Genomic DNA, 22,715 nt, shown 5'->3' on the forward strand with positions numbered 1-22,715 from the left:
CTTCAAACTTGGATTCATTTGAATCCCAGGTAGATTGTCTACAATCTGACCAAATTTCATTCTCCTAATACTTGTCGTTTGGTCGTGAGAGCGATTCAATCGTGAAAGTTTCAGGCGGATTTTTCACTTGTCCTTCACTCTGCCTCGTCACATGACCCACTCAAAGAGAGCAGATTTTGAGAATTTTCACTTTTTTGAGGACTCACTGAGCAAAAACTGTAAATGTCAGCATGACATAAAATACATCCCTTCGTAGACAAGAGAAATCACTGCGTTTTGATGGTTAAATGACGCTTGTAGGTGAAAGTATGTGCGAAGCAAGTGGCGTTGTGAAAACAGGTGACTCTTACGTCTGAGTGATTTCAGTCCTCCCATTCATTGTCTATGTGTAAAATTAATGCAGTTTTTTGCTCATAAGTCTAGGCAAATATGAATGGAATGTCTTAGAAAAACCATAGCCATCGATTCCCGATAAAACCACACAAGCTGATATATAATTTGTGTGTGATTTCTGCAAAGCCCTGGGGAGGGAGTCACGCGAGCCAAAGTTTTAGGCGGAAGAAGCGGAATAATAAGAAACAAAACCCGGCGGGAGGCAATAGGTGCTCTGGCATGTTCCATGCCCGAGCCCCTAATTATAGAAGATAAGTCATGTTAATATTCTAACATATTCAAACAACCATACAAATAAAACAGCACAAGTGAAATACTGATGTGAAACCTCAGTTTTTATTATTTATTTGATCTTCCACTTTTCTTTTTTTAATCCAGACAAGGCTTCGAAATGATTTTTTTACCACATCCGCCACGTCGGTCCGCTTTTCATCAACCTAAAATATTCATATACAACCCGGTCTCACAAGGATTCGTGAAACTGTCACGTAAATTAATCTATGGTTTCGTGTATAGGTTTTTCACTATTGTAGGCCTTAGTTTTATTTATTTATTTTTACCTCTAATCGCTATATTTCAGTGTTTTGCAGTGCACTATAGCTGGTAGACCTACATTTTTAGCCACAGCTGCCCTGGGCCAGACTGACTGGCTGCCAATCCACTCCTACAACCCCTCTGACCACCACCAACATTACACAGCATACACATTCATACACCAGTGTAAGTGGCAGCACTGGAGGTAAGGTGGGTAAAGTGTCTTGCATTGGACGAAGGGCTCTGCCACCTGAGCCGTAGCCGCCCCTAATCTAAATACCTCTCTGCATGTTACATTGCACACATACAGACAAGATGTTTGTGTAGATTTTGTTTTTATGTACTTTTGATTTACTATTGAGGAAACAAAAGGAATAAAGTTTTAAAAGAAGTGGCGGCAGACAAAGCGTGTCTAAATAAATGTTATTGCGTTCTTACAATGCATCATATTGTTCATATGGTTTACTTTAGCTCTGAGTCAAAAATGATTAAAATCCATGAATAATAAAAGAAGGTTATTTTAGAATATCCATCTTAAAATGCAGTGGCGTGGAATAGGTAAGAAAGCACAAAAAGAGGCAATAAAGTAGACATCTTCCTGTGTCAAATATAGTGGGGTCATAAATGACGCCAGTCGGTCATTTTAGTCGCTAAAATAGCTTGGTCGCTTGAGGGTTAATCATCTCAATGATGCGCAAAAAAAGGATGGACTGCACGCTGCCAATAAAATTACAGACAAACATGTCTACTTTGAGAAACACAAGATGAGGGTGTCCCTGGCTGCGCAGACACTGAGTCGCTCTGTGTCAGTGGCTCTCCGCACAATGAGGGATCTTGGGTACTCTCAGTTTAAAGACTGTGAGGCAACGGCAGAATTCATTGAGGTAATACTATTAATGATTATAGAACCAAGTACATGTTTTAAAAAAACAAATAAATAAAATTTGATTTGAGCATCAGGAACAATTTGTTGACAATTCTGACTGATTCTAAATTCAACATCCAAATGTTGTCATAAACCATGATTGTTATGATCTAGGCGGTTGTGAACCCATGCAGCAGGCAATCAGACAGACGGGTGAATTAATGATGATTTAATAAAGCAATATATATATATATATATATATATATATATATATATATATATATATATATATATATATATATATATGTATGTATGTATAACAGAAAACTCTTAATCTGGGAAGCAAGGGGAAATAACAGAATGGAGAACTAACTGAATTGAAGTAAGGGCGGACCCGAAGGCCGAGGTAAAAACTAAACACAAATCTAAACTAACCAAGGAAGGGAACTGACTGGAGAATCCGGAAAACAGGGGGAACGGACCAGAGGGAGCCGGAGATGAGGGGCGCAACGATGGCTGAGGAGCAGATTGTCCAAGCGCAGACGGAGGGGAGAAAGCGGAGCCGGCAAGGTAATTTAACTGAGTGAAGTGGAGTCCAGGTAGTGGCGAGCATATGGTGAGAAGCATGAAACAGAGTCCAAACAGCGAAGTGTATGTGGCGACATGCGGTTTGTAGAGTCCAGTGTGCAGCGTACAGAGTGCAATAATCCAGCGGTGAGTGGTGAAGTGAGTCAGGCTTTTATGCTGCCCTGATTACTGATGGAGAGCAGCCGCGCTCTGTCACAGCCGCTGGTGATTAGGCTGATTGCCGAGTAGGAGAGGGAGGAATCATGACAATGATATTGCATGTTCATCATAAACACAAAAGGTTGTACATAACCTTACACATACCTTCACAGATGTTTGAGTGGTAAAGCTCTGAAATTTACTGTAGTACAAAGCAGACCTATGGAAATAAGGAAGTCAAGCAAATACTAATACTTGCATATTAACTCATTGTACATACAGTTTAGAAATAAGTACTCTGTTCTCTGTATATTTTGAATAGATGAGTGTTGATTTCAACTATCTGATACCTAATGAAACTCTGTAATGATAGTGATTTAGATGCCGATATTTCTTTATAGATGATTGACAGGCTGTTTGACATAATGAATGGACGCAATCCTCGTGCCAAAGGATTCAAAGCTCCCTTGGGTTTTACTTTCTCTTTTCTTTTACTTTCTTTTACTTTTACTTTCTTTTTCCGTACTTTTATCGCTCCACTTGTGATATTTCTCACTTTTTGTCCTTTCTGTCTTTGTGAAGCTATGAGATGTAAATAAAACTGAATTGAATTGAAAAGTTCTGATCCTAACAACTAAATGTTCATTTAATCTTAGGATTTCTATTAGTTAGACGTTGAAGCCACTGTTGTTTTTAACACATAAATGTGAGCATTCTCCATATGAAATAAAAATAAAATTGTGCAAAAATATAGCTGATTCTCCTGTAAACTGAGGAGCTGCAGAGCTTCTTCTAGAACAACAGCCGATGCAACAAGAGAAGCACAAGAAGAAAGCAAAGATGGCCGCTGTTCATCCGTTCTCCTTCAAACAAATGATGAAATATAATAATAAACACATTAAAACACATTAACACACACTATAAACACATTAGCACACACCATAAGCACTTTAAAACACACAAAAAACTCATTAACACACTAAAGACAGGTTAAAGCCATCAAGTAATGAAACAATTTTATAATTAACATTTAAAATACATTGAGAATGTGGTTATGTTTTCCTCTGCTGTCAGATCAACTCTGTGTGTGTGTGTGTGTGTGTGTGTGTGTGTGTGTGTGTGTGTGTTCATCATCATCAAAAAATGCACATTGAATGTGCATTGATACACATTCAATGTGCACATTCAAAAAATGCACATTGAATGTGCATTTTTTGAATGTCTTTGATCTCTGTGATGTCATCACAACTGACAGAAAGTCCACAAGTGACAGAAAGTCCACAAGTGTAACTCAATAACTCAGTAACAGAGTCAGTTCAACCCACGATTTCTCGTGATTAGCTGCGATTTTTAACACTCACCGGACTTTAGCAGAGAAGAACCGGAGTTTGTGTGCACTACACAAAATGCACCGCTACAACAACCTGTGCCTTGGAAATCTTTCTATTTCCAAGGCACCAAGAGATGCCACCACAGCCAAGGAACCAAAGAGGAATTCTTCTGATTTGTGGGTCCTGCGCACGCAACAGAGATACCAGCTGTTGGCTCGCTACCGCAGAATCTCAGAGTCAGTGATTGATGAGGGTGTTAAACGTACGGCACATGGGTCACACAGGAGAGCTATTGCATCCATGGATTTGTTGGCACTGCGTAAACATCGCAGATATGAATTGCTTGCCAGCCGCCGAAAAATCACAGGCTCACTGGACGAGAAAGACAATGTTTCCAAGGCAAAACCTGCCATTGGAACAACTCGGAGCAGCAACCCAGGTAGCTGCACCTCCAGACACCCAGACATGAGAGGAAGCAAGAGAAGAGCCATCGCCTCCATGGATTTGCAGGCACTGCGTAAATATCGCAGACATGAACTGCTTGCCAGCCTCCGAAAACTCACAGGCTCACCGGATGAGGAAGACGATGTTTCCAAGGCAAACCTGCCATTGGAACAACTCGGAGCAGCAACCCAGGTAGCTGCACCTCCGGAGACCAAGACATGAGCGGAACCAACAGAAGAGCCATCGACAATGGTTCGACTAAAAGTAAAAAACCATACCGCGCCGTTCCGTTTAACAGAAGAATGGCTGACCAACTGTCACATCTCAGCCATGGTAGAAACTCTGACTCGGCACCCAACAGAAATTCCTCTGATAGGAAGGCAAATCACAGACATGAACAGCGCGCCCAGTTTCAAAGGCAGCGCCCTCCTGCAGCTGTGCAACGATGTGGGCCTCAAGGGGTGAGCGTTGCAAGACAACAACCCCATGCCAGCCGCAACACTAGGAATCGAGTTGCACGCAGGCAGTGGAACACTGGTCGTGCATGGGCTTGGCAGAGGTATCCCAGCTACCAAAGGCTGACCAATCCAAGGCCCACTTGGTACAACAGACCAGCGTACCAAGCTGATTATCATCGCAGACCCTTTTACAGAAACGCTTCTCGTGCAGGCTTTGCACAGAGACAGCACAGTGGCAAATTCTGTCACTGCAAAGGCCAAGTAAAAAGGGACAACCAGCAACGGTTCAGACCACAGCAGAACCGCAGGGGCAAGTTCAACAATGTACACCAGAGACGCCCACAGAACCATTGAAGTTCCAGTGGAAATTTGCTCCAGCCAAGAGACAACAGAGTCAGCAGCAACCAAGGTAGTCGTAGTGGCCCCCAGACTGGCCACCAGCTGACCACAAATGTCCAGCTATCAAGTCCTAAGGTTCCTGATGCAATGAGCACACTGGCGTCGGCATTCTCCAAAATCACCCTTTAATTTGTGTAAATGTTTTTAGTGTCAACACCACCACCGAAACAAATAATTCAAATGACCCAGAAGATGGACAAAATGTCGAAGGCCATGTTCAAGGACCTTCAAAATATGTTTGGCTCTGCAGAAAAGCTGCTGGAGGCAGCCATGAATGTACAATATCCATCTTTTGATGAAGCTGTGGTGTTGGCTTTGAACAACCTTTCCTTTCCCTACTACTCTTTCTTTTATTCTTTTTATTCTTTCTATTCCTCCTTTCCTTTCCTTTCCTCTCCTGTCTTGTGTCATGTCTTGTGTCCTGTCTTGTGTTCTCTCTTGTGTCCTGTCTTGTGTCCTGTCCTGCGTCATGTCCTGCGTCCTGTGTGTTCTGTGTTCCCCTCTAAAGAATCGCCACCTTATCGCGGTGGAGGGGTTTGAGTGTCCCTGTGATCCTGGGAGCTATGTTCTCCGGGGCAATAGCCACTGGTAAATTGGCTCTAGGTGAGGGACCAGACAAAGAGCGATTCTGAAAACCCTGATGACATTTAACATTTTTTTAATTACATTTTAATCGAATACAATGTTTTCAGTATTTTTTTAAATAGCTGTAAGAATGAGCTAATCATTTTTTATCATGGAGCAATATATAGTGTCACCACAAGGCTTCAGCTCCCAACCTGTTGCAATTCTAGAAATATTAACCTCTCGATTTTAAGATATCAAAGAATAAAAATCAAGAATAAATCTTCAGAAAAATAAAAAAATACAGATGGTCTGAATACCCCTTCTTTTTAACATGTTTTCATTTTTTTTCTACTTCAAAAATAAAACACTTTATATTTGTATTGTCCAAAAAACAGAAATTATAGAAGATAAGTCATGTTAATATTCTAACATATTCAAACAACCATACAAATAAAAAACGTCATTATCATTGTTTAGTTGAGTAGGCCTATTATTTGTTACAGTTAACAGGCTGTTTTTTTTGTTTGCTTTTTTCCCTCTTTTTTGTGGGCGCCTTCAGCTCCACTTAATTTTTTTATTATTTTTATTTATTCATTTATTGATTTGTGGCCGCCTATTGACGCAGCCGGTCCGCTTTATTTATTTATTTAGCCTAATCATTTGCGGCCGTCCATTGATGCGGCTGCTCCGCCCCGCTTTATATTTTCATTTATTTATTTGTTTGTGATGCTGCCTGGTGGCAGCCGCATGACCAGGCAGCCACAGTGGCATTTGCTCACATTGCCCAATGGCCAGTCCGTCCCTGGTTCTGTCCTTCTAATGATCTTTGAAAAAGGAAAGCTCCCTGTATTGGATCTCTCGGTGCACTCATTACATTGTTCTCCTAAATAGATCAAAATTAGAACAGTTGAGAGGTACTGTTGTGAGTGCAATGTCAACACTCATGATTTGTTCACGTTGACCATTGTTTTGATGCCATTTAACAGAGGGGACTAGAGCAACACTGTAACAGGCTTGATTTTCTTTTTGAACTATGTTCACATGTCCCACCATGTGACTTGCAGGCTCTTTTCCAGCAGCTACACCTGAAGCTTTTTTAGAGTTTTTTAGAGAAAGTATCAAAAAATATATATTATTAATTTAAGGTAACCCTAATTTCAAATCAAAAATATCTCTGTAGATTTGAGAAATCTTGTATGTTATGAACCCCAGCAGAAAATGAACTGCCTTTCTGTAGCAGAGCTCCAGTCAACGTCGTCTTGACAAGTAATTCTTGTGTTCAAAACCGCAGTACTTCAGCTAGTAAATACTATGTAAGGCTTGATTAAAGATAATACACTTGTTTTTATGAATCAGTACATGCCATGTTCAGTTTCACTCAGAAATGTCCAGTCTGTCTTCTTTCACCCTTTCCACATCATAGCATAAAGACTCTGCATGACATCAGAGTCACAGGAGTCAATTTTATTGACCAGTCATCTTCTATGAGAGCATTAGAAATTAAAATGCTTCCATTTTGAAATCAGCATGTCAGTTGCAACATCACAAAGCAACATCATGCTGCATAAACATGTTTTTTTCCCCACCTATAGCACTTGGTTAAGTGTATTAAAATTCAAATTGTAGTCACTTCTCTGGACAAATTTTGAATGATATTTTTTCAAAACATACCCTCATTCTGTGATTGTGCCATTTGTCCTCTAGGGGACAAACTCCGTTTCAAATCATTGACCATCTCCCAAAAAAACTTTTTTTTTAAAAATCATAAACTGTGGAGATTTACAATGCTATCTATGAAATATTAGTTCAGTATGTCAGACACTTTCTTAGAGGTTTTTCAGTGGACTGCAGACCCAGTTTCACTCGTTTTTTTTTTATTTTCTCACATTGAAATTTGAGGCTGTTTGAAGATGAATATCTCAAGAACAATTCTAGATAAAAGCCTGAAACCTTCACTTGTTTGTCTTGCTAACGTCAGCAGATCAGATTGCTGTTAAATACAGCAGTGGATTGGACATCCCATACATTTGTGAAATACTGCATTAAGAATCACTTTGAGGTCTTCAAGAGTCATTTATTTTAGTACAATCATAAAACTAAACACATCCTAATAAAAGACATTAAAACTGAAAATTGACTGGTTCCATAAAATATTTCTTGTAAACAACAAACCAAAAAAATATCATTTGTATTTGTGTCTTTCTGATGCAGCCACACCCTTAGAAACACACGAAAAAGACTTTTCAACAAATATTTCATAATATTTAAGATTGTGTCAAATTTTCAGGGTGTCTCTGTGCTTGTGCTAGCCATTCTCCAATTCGCCATAGGCAAAGCCTTCCTCAGGATGGCAAAGCCATTTTTAGCATGTTTAGCCACGGTGGCGAAGCTAATTTTGCCTAATAAATGTGAAAAAAGGGTTAACTTGCAACTTTTTTGTAATTTGCCGAGCGATAATCAAAGAAAATAACAAACTGCGTCTCCTTTACTGAAGAGCGCTACCGAGTATAACCGGAACGACCTGAATGCTTCCGATCATTAATAGATGCACACTGTCACGTGTCTCGTCTCAGCCAATCAGAAAAAAGGATACAGACTAACCCAGGTGTTGTGCAATTTTCACACTCCCCGGAAAAATCTGACTCCCCCTTCGCGTGAACGCGTGTGACTTACTTTTCACTCTGTGGCCACTTGACGGGTTTTTCTGTTGTACGTTTACTGCTTTTGCTGTTGTTTTTGGGTTAAATGTGACTAAGTACCGAACTGCAGACATGTTTTCCTGTTAAATATGATTAGGTGACATGTTTCTCCTCCTCTTCTCATCCGTATGTGCGCACCCTAAATGGCATTGGGGAGATCCTACGCTACTCTCAGCTTCACTCCTATGAGGACATCAGGACAGGACAGGGTGTAGTCGCCAAATATTGTTCACATTCCATCAGTGTTCTACACGTGTCATTAAAATAATTGTTCACTGAGAAAACTTTATATCTCCTTACTTAAAATCAGACTCCCCTAAGAATGCAAGATATGGCATCAAAATATGTCTGGTATTTATGTATAAAGTCTTTAATATAAGTATAGTTCTAGTTTTAGTATCGTAGTAATTTCTTATTGTTGTTATTTTTATAGGGCCAGTTAACAATATAATAGAATTGAAATTCTTTATTTATCCCACACCTGGGAAATTATTTGCTACAACAGCTAAAACACCAAATCACAACAAGTTTAAAAAAAAAACTCGTAAATTACAGTCTGTAAGAACAGAATATTGAAATAAGGGGCTAAATGATCACAGTATGGCAGATTAAGAACAGAGAGACCATTTCAAAACTAGATCTTGAACAGAAATATGCAGGTTGAGTTAAAAGTGCAGATTGTATGATATGAAATAAAATCTGGAGTCAGATTTTTCTGGGCCACTTGACAAAATTTGTCAGATTTTCTCCACTTTCTCTCCTGTAATGACTACTTCACACAGAAGCAGAAGTGCAGATGCTGTAGCTGAGAAAGTATAGATAGATAGATAGATAGATAGATAGATAGATAGATAGATAGATAGATAGATAGATAGATAGATAGATAGATAGATAGATAGATAGATAGATAGATAGATAGATAGATAGATAGATAGATAGATAGATAGATAGATAGATAGATAGATAGATAGATAGATAGATAGATAGAAATCCTCAGGCCAGTAATCTCCTGAATTAATTATGATTAATCATCAGAGAATCACTGCCAATGTCATGGTAATGACTGGATGCAGCTAATTTACAAAGAAATGATTCTGAACTACATGTCAGCTTTCAAAGATTGGACTTTTCATAGAACACTTCATGTTTTTATATTTACAGACTGACAGACAGGAACCCTAAGGCCAGTAATCTCCTCAATTAATTATGCTTAATCATCAGAGAATCACTGAACCAGCTCTGCATTCTAACGGGTTCCTGCAGCCCAGAGGGATCTGAGGAACCATTAAGGTGGTAATTGAGGAAATTCGCCCTGCTGCTCACTGCCTCCATCCAGACGTCTATCCCTCTGCCACTGATAATTCATTTAACTGAGTAACCACTTTGAACGGTTTGATTAATTTACCAGTCACATCTGTTAACGACAGCTTTCCTCTTAATGGATTTTGCAACGAAGCAACGAAGACACTAAACAAGAAATTAGACCTGAATTCTGTGAAGCCGGATCTCAAGGACTTTAAGTTTGTGGAGGACTTCATGAACTTTTACTGAACCCTGCATGGACAAATCTTCTTGGCAGGGGTTCAGTCTGTGTCCAGTGTGCATACGCTGGTGTCGTTGTAGGGTTCCTTGTTGGTTGGACGTTGGTCCAGACTGGTCAAAGCAGCACTGTTCACCATTGGCAGAGTGCTGACAAGTCTGAGAGTTTTGTCCATCTGTTCCATTCTGCTTGGAAAACAAAGAGAACGTCACTGTTGGAATTTAACATTCAGTTGTCTGATTATGTCAGAATTCCTAATCTAACCTACATCCCCAGATTAACCTGGACCAGATTTCTGTGACAAAACCAATACAGGTTAGACTGAACGATAGCTGATAATGTGTTAACAGAATTCAACCGACCACAGTTGTTCAAAACTGTTTTGAAACAATTTTGCAGCAATATCCAAAATTATCCAATACACAATTGTGTGTACACTGTGACTGAGACCAGTCTTTACATACCTCACTGTGACACTGATTGAATGCTTTCTTTCTGGTGCGGATCTGCTGGTGTTGTTTCAGGGAATACAAAGTTGTAAAAGTCTTACACTCATCACATCTGTATGGTCTCTCCCCAGTGTGGACACGTTGGTGAACTTTGAGGTTTGCAATGTAGCTGTAGCGTTTCCCACACTGATCACAAAGGTATGGTTTAACCCCAGTGTGGGTCACTTCATGAGCTTTTAACTGTGAGTACAATACAAATGGTTCACCACAGTGATCACATCGGTACACATCATGTCCAGTGTGGATGCGTTGGTGACATTTTAAGCTCTTTTGGTGCTTGAAAGTTTTTTCACAGGAGTCACAGTGGTACCGCTTTCTACTAGAATGGGGGCATTGATGGATCAACAACTGTTCATGCTGAGTAAAGGTTTTCACACACTGATCACAGTTGAATGGTTTCACTCCACTGTAAATGAGTTGATGGCTTTTTAAATGAGTCTTCCGAGTAAAAGCCTTACCACACTGATTACAGCTGAACAATTTCACTCCACTGTGAATGAGTTGATGTCTTTTTAACATACTCTTCTGAGTAAAAGCCTTTCCACACTGAGCACAGCTGAATGGTTTAACTCCACTGTGAATGAGTTGATGGCTTTTTAACTGACTCTTGTGAGTAAAAGCCTTTCCACACTGATCACAGCTGAATGGTTTAACTCCACTGTGCATTAGTTGATGGCTTTTTAACTGACTCTTGTGAGTAAAAGCCTTTCCACACTGATCACAGCCAAACAATTTCACTCCACTGTGAATGAGTTGATGGCTTTTTAACTGACTCTTCTGAGTAAAAGCCTTTCCACACTGAGCACAGCTGAATGGTTTCACTGCACTGTGAATGAGTTGATGGCTTTTTAAGTGACTATTGTGAGTAAAAGCCTTTCCACACTGATCACAGGTGAATGGTTTAACTCCACTGTGAATGAGTTGATGTCTTTTTAAGTCACTCTTCTTAGTAAAAGCCTTTCCACACTGATCACAGGTGAATAGTTTAACTCCACTGTGAATGAGTTGATGGCTTTTTAAATGAGTCTTCCGAGTAAAAGCCTTACCACACTGATTACAACTGAACAATTTCACTCCACTGTGAATGAGTTGATGTCTTTTTAACTGACTCTTCCGAGTAAAAGCCTTTCCACACTGATCACAGTTGAATGGTTTAACTCCACTGTGAATGAGTTGATGGCTTTTTAACTGACTCTTGTGAGTAAAAGCCTTTCCACACTGATCACAGCTGAATGGTTTAACTCCAGTGTGCACGAGTTGATGGCTTTTTAACTGACTCTTCCGAGTAAAAGCCTTTCCACACTGATCACAGCTGAATGGTTTAACTCCACTGTGAATGAGTTGATGTCTTTTTAAGTCACTCTTCTGAGTAAAAGCCTTTCCACACTGATCACAGCTGAATGGTTTCTCCACAGTGTGAATATGTTTGTGAATTCTTAGCTTTGTTGCTGTAATAAAAGTCTTGTCACATTGCTCACAACTCAGTGATTCATCTCTTTTTGCCGTTGTTGCTGAACCATCCTTATCCTCCTCAGAGGTCCCACATCTCACTCCATTGCTGTGTTTACATTTCTGTAGCAAAAGACAAAGATAAAAACAGAGGCAGTGATGGAAGAGCAATCATGAAAAAAATTGAACCTAAAAGTCTCAATTCCATGTAGTTAGACATGAGGCTGAAACAAAATCAAGAATCTGCAGACATGCTAGCAGCTTTGTCATTAGAAACCTAGAAATGTGTCAACAGCACACTCACAATGTCAACAAAACTATTTTCACAGGCCGATAGTTTTCAGCTTTCTACACGGTAGTTTAAGAATATTGGGTAGTAAAATCTGTCGATCAGCGTGAAAAACAAAGCAGAGCTCGTGACTGATGGGATTGTACCACCAGGATCTCTTGATCCCCAGACTTTCCGTTAAGTTACATTACTGGAGAAATGTACAATTTGAAATTTCTCCTCGGGGATCAGATGTTGATACCAGTCCAGAAAAGATCTGTAATTCTGCCACTGAATTCTGGATTTGGCCCGAACGACCTGGGAAATTTGTTGTGCAGCAGTTACACAACCGTTCACCATCAAACAACAAAAGCAACAAAACAGTAAAACACAGGGATGTCAACAGGAAATTCGTATTTCAGCTGAAAATTGACGGGGCGGGGTGGAGGGGGCGGGGCGGGGGGGCTGAAGCTGAGAGATTTATAGAAGTCATTTAGACTGATAAAAATGGTCAAAAACATAACACTAGACTTGTTTCAGTCAGCAAATTTAATGAAAAGTTAACTTACATGTTCTTCAATCTTTTCTCACTATCTTCAGTCCAAAATATTTCACAAATCTATGAGAGTTCTATTCTACTATGTACAATATATACAAGTCAGTTCACTGCAACACTCCTATTTTGTCAATTTTCTTCTCTTTGCAGCAAGCTGTGTAAGTCTCTGGACAGCCTTCCTTTTCAACTCCTGCTGGTGGGCTTTTCTTGCAGTCATTTCCTTCTCTTTCAATGTATCTTTTGCCTTGGCACTTGAAGTAGCTGTTGATGCTGCTGGTGTAACTGTCTGACAGTGCTACGCATCCACGCGATCCGTAGTTAATCAAATCGTTACAATACACACAAAAAGCTTTTCCGGCCACGTCTGGTTTCTTCAGAAATTGTCCAAGTGTTTCCGTTACCTCGTCGATCTTTGAGCCAATTTTCACCTTCACAGGGACTTTTCTCTCCAGCCATTCCCATCGGAACTTATTTTTGACACTTTTGTCAATTTCTGTGACTGATGACTCCTGATCCTTCGTTAAAAATCTCATCATTCCGCTGAACACGATACCAAATCTCCAAACATCCGAGTCGAACACGCCACCATGAATTTGTAACAAAGAATGCTACGAGCAATATGATTGGTCCAAGCTTGAAGCTGTCCAACTGCTGGGCCGTTTACAATCGAACGATAGCTTCAGGGAAAATCTCGCAGGAGTGAGGCGTGAGTTTCGTAGTGAGGCGCGAGTTTCGTTTAACGAAACTCACGCCTCACTCCCGCGAGATGTTAACAACGTTAACATCAGCGACAATAAAGTACCTAACCTCCCTAAAATTTTCTCAACGGATTTAGAGGATTCACAAAAATGTTCAAATTTGACATTAAATTGGCGGAAATCCGCGGATCCGCAGACAATTGTCATCCCTGAAAACAGTTAAAGGAATAACAACGATTAAAGGAAATGTTTTTAAAATGTAAAAAAACACAGTAAAACAATTAAAAGCAAAATAAAAGCCATTTAAAGAAAAATCAAACAAAACATAAGATAGACAGGGACATCGGCAGCAATCTTGGTCATTTGGTCAGACGTCGTAAAAGTTTTCAATAAACAGCCACCGATGTAATCATGTAGAGGACTTTTCTTTGGTCTGCACTGTTTGAGACACCAGATTACATACATACATAGATTTATTTCCAACCCGGATAAAAGAAAGGGATTCTGTGGAGACGCTGACATGAGACAGTTTTTAGTCTCAGCATGTTTAGCCCTGAAATCATGGGAGTCAAACCTGACATAAAAACTGTTCAGACTTTGAGCCAGCTCTAAATCAATATTATAACCACTGAGCTGAACTCTCTCATTGACACATTAATTGGTTCCAGTGATCAGATTCATGCCGTCCCAGACTGAACTGAGGTTGTTCATTTTGAGCTGAGACTCAAGGTTGTCTTTGTATTGTCTTTTGTGGGTCCTGATCTCTACTTTATTTCCTTCTGTCAGTTATACAGATTTAGTGTATTTCCTTCTCTGAAGACTGTTTTCTTTCTGTACAGTAGGTCTTTAAGCTTCTTAGAAAGTCATGGCTTAGTGTTTGGATACAGTTTTACAGTTTTTTCAGGAGTAACACTGGTTTCACAGTCTGTGACCCAGCTGCTCACAACATCAGTCGGTTCATCAATATCAGCTGAGGACTCCTTAAACACGTCCCAGTCAGTAACCTCCAGACATCCCTGCAGAGTGTGACAAACTTTCACTCTGATGTTCTGCACTTTGCCTTGCTTCAGTACAGTGGTAGACAGGGATAAGGAGGATGCAGTTGTGGTCAGAGGAACCCAGAGCAGAAGCACCTTTGTGCCCACAGGTATTTATTTCACTGGCCTTTGGACGGATATAGACAAGTTTCACAAATATTTGGGGAAACTTCTGAGGCAGATATGAAGGGCACAATGAAGCAGAAAGCAGTTCTAAGTCAGTAGTGCACAGTTTCTCCAGGACAGTGTCAGATTTGCACCAGCACTGTCCTTGTCATTTGGAAGACCCACTTGTGCCCAAGCTTTCATTTGCTGGCTGATGTTGCTTCCATATTTCCACATAATGTTCTATCTTCTTGATGCCATCTATTTTGTGAAGTGCACCAGTCCCTCCTGCAGCAAAAACACTCCCACAACATGGTGCTGCCACCCCCATGCTTCACAGTTGGGATGGTGTACTCAGGCCATCCTCAGCCAGCATCTTCACAAGGTCGTTTGCTTTTGTTCTGGGGTTGATGAGCACATTTCCCTCCAAAACAATCCTAACCTTAACCAATCTCCATCTTGAGCAGTAGGATGGCTTGACATTCCCATGGTGTTGATCTGTGCATGTAATTATTTGGACAGATAAACCTCAAACCACAGCAATCTGGAAATTGCACTCAAGGATGAACCACACCTGTGGAGGCCCACAAATGTCTTCCTGATGTCTTGGCTGATTTCTTTAGGTTTTCTAATGTCATCACACAAGGAAGCAGTGTGTTTGAGGTGTGCCTGAAAATACATCTTAATCTATCAAAAGCTTTCAAAGTCAGGACATCATCATCTTGAAGGCATAGCAATCTTAGTGTATGCAAACTTCTGATTATAGAATAGAATGACTTTATTCAGTCCCTCCAAGATTTCGCGGGCGTTTTTCATGATTGTTGCGGCCGAAAATGCCTGAATTCGCGGCAGATTTTCTAAAAAAAATTGCGATAAAAGTTGCAATGTTTTAAGCTTATTTGTTGTGATGAAATTGCGGGAGACAGTGACAACTACTAAAAAGCTGCATTTTTTCCAGATTGTAGAACATGTTTCAACGCTGTAATTGACAATATTTATTCCGAAATTAATTATATAACGTTCCAACCCATTTCCACAAAAGCTGGCACACTACAGTGGGAAATTAGCAGCAGCCAGATACTGGTTTAACATGATGTGGTTGGTAGATTTGCGGCACAAAATGCTAATTTACTATTGAATGAATCATATTTGGACATATCTGTCAGTGGCTTAAAAAGTTAATTTCACATCCTGGCACACACGTGTTCACAAGCACATGCTCACAGCTGGTCACATCAACTAACAAGAACAGCACAGAGAGCGCGCAGTCCTCTACCAAGACAGGGGTGTGTTCTGCATGTGTACATACCGAATCGCGTGATCTAAATATGTAGCTGGTAACTGGAATTGATGGGACTCAGAAACACCCCCACAATTTAATCAGTTGTTCCTTGTGTCATTTCCGATACGTCCACAGTGGTAGATTTGTTGTAGGATCACAATCATGTGATAGTCAGCAGGCGGCTGAGGTAGCATTCACCTGTTGCCATGGTTACCGTGCCGCTATCAGACGCAGTGCCGCTATGAATCCTTAACAAATACGTGGATCCAAACTTTAAGCCGCATCACTGCTGAAGTCTAATCATTTGGTCCTTGTGTCATTTCTGACCGACCCTGAAAATTTCATTCAAATCCCTGAGTCTGTTTTTGAGTGATGTTGGTAACAGAGGAAGGATTCACACACGCTGATCGTCACATAACACTGCCGAGTTCTTTGGTGGAATAATTAAACTAATTTACCTCATTCTTTCAGTGCTCTAATGGATCTGGATGCAACGGTTTCCATCATGGTGATTAATGTGGTCTGTTTTCCGCTCATTTCAGCCGTTCTAATATGTTTCATGTTTTTTTAAAGTGTATTAATCGCTGATTTTTTTTTCTTCTTTTTTTGAATTCCACCACAATATTGCACGGTTGTAAAACAGTTTAGCTTCGCTTTGGTGAAAAACATCAGTGAATTAGTTGTTTATCAATGTCTTCAGCAGTCATTTTTGTTGGTAAATGAGAGACATTAGTACCGCACATGTCTGCATCTTCAAACCATAAACAAGGAAGTGAATTTGGTGACGTATGTGCATTAGGTTTGCGCTGGGGGCTGCTATGATTGGTGGAACTCACGGGAGGCGGGCCAAAATTGCGGGAAAGTTGCGGTGATTGGACAAAATTGCAAGGCCACGCAAAATTTGCAGAGATTGGTTGATTTCGCGTGATCACAACATCGCAAATTCCTGGAGGGACTGCTATATTGATCCCCGAAGGGAAATTCAATTGTTTGGTCTTATCTTTTTGCATTTGAATTAAACAGTCCGATTGCTGATGGCAAGAAACATTTCCTGAATCTTTCAGTCCTGCAGTACAGGGATAGGAGCCGTCCACCAATGTTTTGTTGTTCACTGAGGCAAATGTGAAGTGGATGATCCATGTTTGTCAGAATGGCCTCCATCTTTCTAAGTGTCCGTCTCTCCACCTCATCCTCCAATGTGTTCAATCCGATTCCAACTACAGAGCAGCTTTTTTAATCAGTTTGTTCAGATGCCTTGCATCCTTGTTCTTTATGCTGCCTCCCCAGCAGACTGCAACATAAAACAGGACACTTGCTACCACAGACTGATAAAACATCTGCAGCATCTTACTGAAGATGTCTATTGATCGAAGTGCTCTCAGGTAAAAAAGTCGGCTCTGGCCCTTTTTGTAGATCAAGTCTGCATTTTTAGACCAGTCTAATTTATTGTCAAGGTGGACACCTAAATATTTATATGATGTCACCACCTCCATGTCAACACCACAAGTGTTCAATAGATGAAGAGGGGTTTTGGATCTGCGGAAATTTATGATCATTTCCTTTGTCTTTGAGGCGTTGAGTAGCAGGCAGTTTTTGTGACTCCAGTCACTGAAGGCACTTATCAGATCTCTGTATTCAGCTTCATGTCCATTTCTGATACATGCCACGACAGCAGTGTCAGCGTATTTCTGAATGTGGCAGGACTCAATGCTGTATTTGAAGTCAGATGTATACAGTGTGAACAGGAATGGAGCCAGGACTGTTCCTTGTGGAGCCCCAGTACTGCTCATTAATGTCCCAGAAACACAGTTCCCCAGCCTGACAAACTGGCCTTCCTGTCAGGTAATCTGTGATCCATGAAACACAGAAAGGATCCACTCCCATCTCTGTGAGCTTGTGCTTGAGGATGGTGGGTTGGATGGAGTTGAAAAATCAAAGAACATGATTCTCACATAAACTCCAGGTTCCTCCAGATGAGACAGGGCATGGTGAAGCATGAAGAGGATGGCATCATCCACTCCAATGTGCTTTTTGTAAGCCAACTGCAAGGAATCGAGTTTGTCTTTGACCTCAAGCCTCAGTAGACGTAAAACCAGCTGCGCCAGAGTTTTCATGATGTGTGAGGTCAGAGCAATAGGTCTGTAGTCATTTAGTTCAGCCGGACATTTGATTTTTGGTACCGATACAATACAGGATGTCATCCATAGAGCAGGCAGTCTTTGCAGGTAGGACTGTGTTTCTACAGAAGCTGATGTATTCAGTAAAACAATCAACCTGTCTGTCAATGTTCATACTGTCCTCATCCGTTTCCAGAAGCACATTCCAGTCTGTTGATTCAAAGCAGTCCCTTAGAGCTTCACTAGTTTGAGGAGTCCGTCCTCTGATTTGGACTTTAGTTGCAGACTGTCTCAGCACACAAGGTTTGTAACAGGTCTGCAGATGAACCAAGTTATGATCTGACCTGCCCAGTGGTGGTAAGGCAGTAGCTCTGTAAGCTTCTTTGACACTGGCATACAGCAGGTCGAGGGTTTTATTCTCTCTGGTAGGGCAGTTAAACTGTGTAAATCCAGTCAGATGAGAGGAGAGGCTGACATGATTGAAATCTCCTGATATTATTACAAGTGTCTCAGGATGTTGAGTCTGTATCCTAGCAACAGTATCATGCAAAACATCACATGGAACCAAGTCAGTTACCTTGGGTGGAATGTATACAAGTATTGTTATGATGTGATCCTTGGAACATAGTATGGCTAAAGTCCATAGTCAAGTCCAAGATTGTGAAGAAAGTAATAAAAATTCTATTTAAAAAATTGTCTTTCGTTATTCTGGCATTTAAAGATAATTTTGGTCATCTTAACTGACATAAAACAGGAGAAGCATTGCCAGATTTAATGTCAGATAGTGTAAATTAAAAAAAGGTGATGTGTCGTTTATACAGTGTAAGTAAACTTCTGGGTTCAACTGTCTGAATTTCTTAAGAAGGAAAAGGCTGGTCAACTCACAGTGCTCAAAAGTATTATTCTCTACCAAAGAAAATGCTGCTCTTTACCTTCCTGAACAACTTGCTTGAAAAACGAGACTTTTCTTCCGTTACTTATCTTCATCATCATGTAAGACATTTTCAGAAAGTATGATCAGCAGCTAGTTCAGCCTCAAACAAAGAACAAGCAGCTTCCTAGCAGTCCACCATTATATCCTCAGTACAGCTGCTTCTGCAGAGCTACATCTCTCCAGCCAACGTCACCTGGCTTTGGTCGGCCCATCTAACCAACTGGAGCAACTTTACACATTTTAAACAACAAATGAATGATCATAATGTTACAGTGGTATGTTTCTCACCTTTTGTGAAGAATCCATGTTTCCTCTGTTGTTGAGCTCAGACTAAATGGCTGCCAACATTCCTCTGCTCCTCCGTCAGACTCTCCTCCTCCTGCCAATCACCTGTCACATCAAACACATCTTCATTAGGATACCACTCTATACACAAGTGTCAGAGTGTCCCATATGTTCATCAGCCAACACAGAGGACACATTTCAACTCAATAGTTCACTTTTAGCTCTTTTCAGTTTCACTTAAAACTGATACAAATGAACTTAAACTGTTAAAAATAAGGAACATAGACAGAAAACAGACATGGAAAAAGAGAATAAAGAGAACATAAAGATGCTACTGCAGGTGATTCAAGACAGGAATGCTGGTAGAAAACTGTTCATGCTGTAAGTTAGTGAATGTATTTTACTGCTCAGTGTTCTGTTTAAAGGCAGCTCTCACTCTCTGTTCTTTGCACTCTCCCATAGTGTCAAGTGTCCTCCCACTTTCAATGACAGGTGATTCTCATTGATGATTTTTCTCACAGTTTCTGCAGTTTCCCCACTTGAAAAAGGATGTTTCATCTACCCAGGGTTTGAGCAGGACTCCACTCATCAATCAGACAGTTGCTTTCTTTCTTTTCCCTCTTTTATTTTGCAGTGGTCGCAAATTCATGAGATACAGAGGTGGCAACTTCCATAAGTCCATACGTTTAGTTGATAGATTAAGGTGAAAAACCTTTAAACAGAACACAAAAGGACAATGTTCGCATTACTGCATTCAGCAAATAGTAACAACCATTCCTCAAGGACATTTTCACCACATTGGCAAATGCTACTCCACTCAATTTATGTTTGTCAACCTCAACACCACATAAACTGAAGCGACAAATCATGGCATGAGCAATATTCAACCCAATACTATACCACACATGAATTTATCTGCATTCTAAAGAGTTAATTTTAAATCACAGTTTAACAAATTACTCTGAGCATTTTTATCAAAATTTTTTAACCATTTTATACTTTTTACTTCATGGTTTTAAAATTATTTAAAGTGCATAAAGTGCTTTTAAAGTGCAATCCTTTCCTGATCCAATAAATAAATAAAGGGCATTGTAAAAACCCACCATTACAAACAGGATGAATTCACTGGTCTTAGCTGGAACCCTCTAATTAGCACCAATTAGCCTGCAATCTTATTTTCAACTGAACAATTACAAAACACACGGCAATTATTGGTAAACAGATAAAGTTTACAGCAAGCCGCTCGTGGCTGATCTCCGTGGCTAATGCTAATGCTAACACATACTGCAGTGGCACACATCGGCAGCTTAAACAGTCTTTTAGAGTCTCCAGAATTCTGCTCTTACCGGCTGTAACCCGGATTTTGGAGATGAAGGCAATCCTGCACAGTTTGCTGCAGATCTTGATGCTTTCCCAACAGAAACTCACGCACACTTTGTTTGAACACGGTCATTCATTCTCAGTTCCTCCTCAGTGCTGCGTGTGTCCCCTTTTTTTGCCGCCGGTGGCAAACCTGCAGCCGCAGATTGTTTCCGCCCCAGCTGAGTGTAGAACCTGTGCGTAAATGCTTCTCCTTTGAGTTTTCAGCTCTGTCATGATATGAGCCTACAGGCCACTGTAGTGTCTGCGTCATCACGCACTTACGTAAACAGAACTGTGTCTGTTGTTGGCTCGCCTGTAACGTACCGCAAATGCTGCCCAGTAAAAAGCACTGTTAAGAAGTTAAGACGTCTCTTCCTTCATGTATCATCGCTGTACACGACATGGTGTCAGAAGTGGCCGACAGGACGCCTGCATAACGGAGCAATGGCAAAGTTCGGACCGCCAGAGCAGTTTGATTTTTCGAAGCCGGCCGAATGGACAATATGGCGCCGCCGCTTCGACCGCTACAGAATAGCCTCGAAGCTTAATAAAGACAGCGGCGAGGTTCAAGTAAACACACTTCTCTACGCCATGGGAAGAGAGGCAGAAGCCATATATGATTCGTTCATGTTTAGTGACAGCGAAGATTCAGAAGCAGACGAGGAAGAAGAAGGTACGGAGAGAACACGTTCAAAGTTGGACTACAGTAAAGTCATTCAAAAGTTCAGCGATCACTTTGTGCCGAAGCGCAACGTTATTCATGACCGCGCATGCTTTTACAAGCGAGTACAGAAGCCTGGTGAATCTGTGGAGGCGTTTGTGAGGAGTTTGTACGAACTAGCCCAATACTGCGAGTTTGGAGCCATGAAAGACGAACAAATCAGAGACAGAATTGTGATAGGCATATCAGACAGCGATGTGTCTCAGAAACTACAGCTTGAAACTAACCTCACACTCGAGAAAGCTATTCAAATAGCAAGACAAAGCGAACAGATAAAGCAACAGAACACCACTATGCGCGCAGACTGCACACTAGATGCAATGAAACAAGGCAGGAGAAGGTCCTATGATAAGAAATGGACTGCGCACAGCCAGCGAGGGAGAGCTGAGGACTGCGAGCCGAGTTCTACAAGCTGCACCCGCTGTAAAAGACAACACGGAAAAACTCAGCCCTGCCCAGCAAGAAACAAAAAGTGCAGGAAATGCAACAAAATCGGACATTTTGAGGTAGCTTGTTTTTCAAAGACTCTCAAGGAAGTAACTGCTGTTCCCTGTGAGCTGGACACTGATGATCAGTTTTTCATTGGAGCAGTGAACAAAGACACTGTTATTGAGCAACAAGGTACAGACGAGGAATGGTTGGTGAACTTACCTGTGAATGGCAACATGGTCGAGTTCAAAATAGATACAGGAGCCGACATTACAGTCATGACACAGGGTGAAGTTAAGAAGCTACAACACTGCCCCCGTCTGGTCGCTCAGCATAAGTCACTGCACGTCACAAGCCCAGGAGGAAAGGTACAATGCACAGGCAAATTCCTGGCCACAAGCTACTACAAAGGACAAAAGTACAAGTTTTGGATAACTGTTATTACTGGCCCTTATGCACATAACCTGCTTGGTGGGAGTGTAGCCAAGAGAATGGGTCTAGTAAAACGAGTTGATGGCATAAACACAGAACTGTTGGAGGATGTTTTCGGGGACATTGGCCTTCTCAAATGTGATCCGGTCAAGATTGAACTTAAAGCCAATGCAGAGCCCTACTCCTTAACCACACCGCGAAGAGTGCCTTTTCCCCTTTTGCCAAAAGTTGAGGCTGAAATAAAACGTATGTTAACACTGGGGATAATCGAAGAGGTCACAGAGCCCACTGATTGGTGTGCCCCAATGGTACCGGTTGAAAAGAAAAACAGAGAAAGAGTTCGGGTGTGTGTTGACCTCAAGCGTCTAAATAATGCAGTCAGACGTGAAAGGTACATGCTGCCGACGCTGGAGGACATAGCCCCAAAACTAGCGGGAGCAAAAGTGTTCTCCACATTGGATGCATCCTGTGGATTCTGGCAGATCCCGTTGGAAGAAAGCAGCAGAAAACTAACTACTTTCATCACACCTATGGGGCGATTCTGCTTCAAGCGTTTACCTTTTGGGATTACGTCC

At 41.0% G+C, this 22,715-nt stretch overlaps 4 protein-coding genes across 7 annotated transcripts in view; 1 reads left to right on the plus strand and 3 right to left on the minus strand.

Annotated features, from left to right (window-relative positions):
- LOC127531994 (zinc finger protein OZF-like) overlaps positions 1–22,715 on the plus strand; it is a 289,632-nt gene that overhangs the window by 100,209 nt on the left and 166,708 nt on the right. The gene's annotated exons all lie outside the window — the stretch shown is intronic.
- The window catches only part of LOC127531964 (zinc finger protein 665-like), a 266,519-nt gene that overhangs the window by 56,256 nt on the left and 187,548 nt on the right, over positions 1–22,715 (minus strand). The gene's annotated exons all lie outside the window — the stretch shown is intronic.
- Positions 1–22,715, minus strand: part of LOC127531989 (zinc finger protein OZF-like) — a 121,897-nt gene that overhangs the window by 54,879 nt on the left and 44,303 nt on the right. The gene's annotated exons all lie outside the window — the stretch shown is intronic.
- The window catches only part of LOC127531889 (oocyte zinc finger protein XlCOF6-like), a 35,480-nt gene continuing 18,556 nt past the window's right edge, over positions 5,792–22,715 (minus strand). Inside the window, exons 3-5 of the mRNA XM_051942191.1 lie at positions 10,421–11,945; positions 9,902–10,144; positions 5,792–6,808 (exon numbers count right to left, since the gene is read on the minus strand). Of these exons, the coding sequence (XP_051798151.1) occupies positions 6,797–6,808; positions 9,902–10,144; positions 10,421–11,945 (1,780 nt within the window). The 3' untranslated portion in view covers positions 5,792–6,796. The remainder of the gene's footprint in view (positions 6,809–9,901; positions 10,145–10,420; positions 11,946–22,715) is intronic.

The sequence above is a fragment of the Acanthochromis polyacanthus genome, chromosome 22 (assembly GCF_021347895.1).
Source record: "Acanthochromis polyacanthus isolate Apoly-LR-REF ecotype Palm Island chromosome 22, KAUST_Apoly_ChrSc, whole genome shotgun sequence".
Taxonomy (NCBI): domain Eukaryota; kingdom Metazoa; phylum Chordata; class Actinopteri; family Pomacentridae; genus Acanthochromis; species Acanthochromis polyacanthus.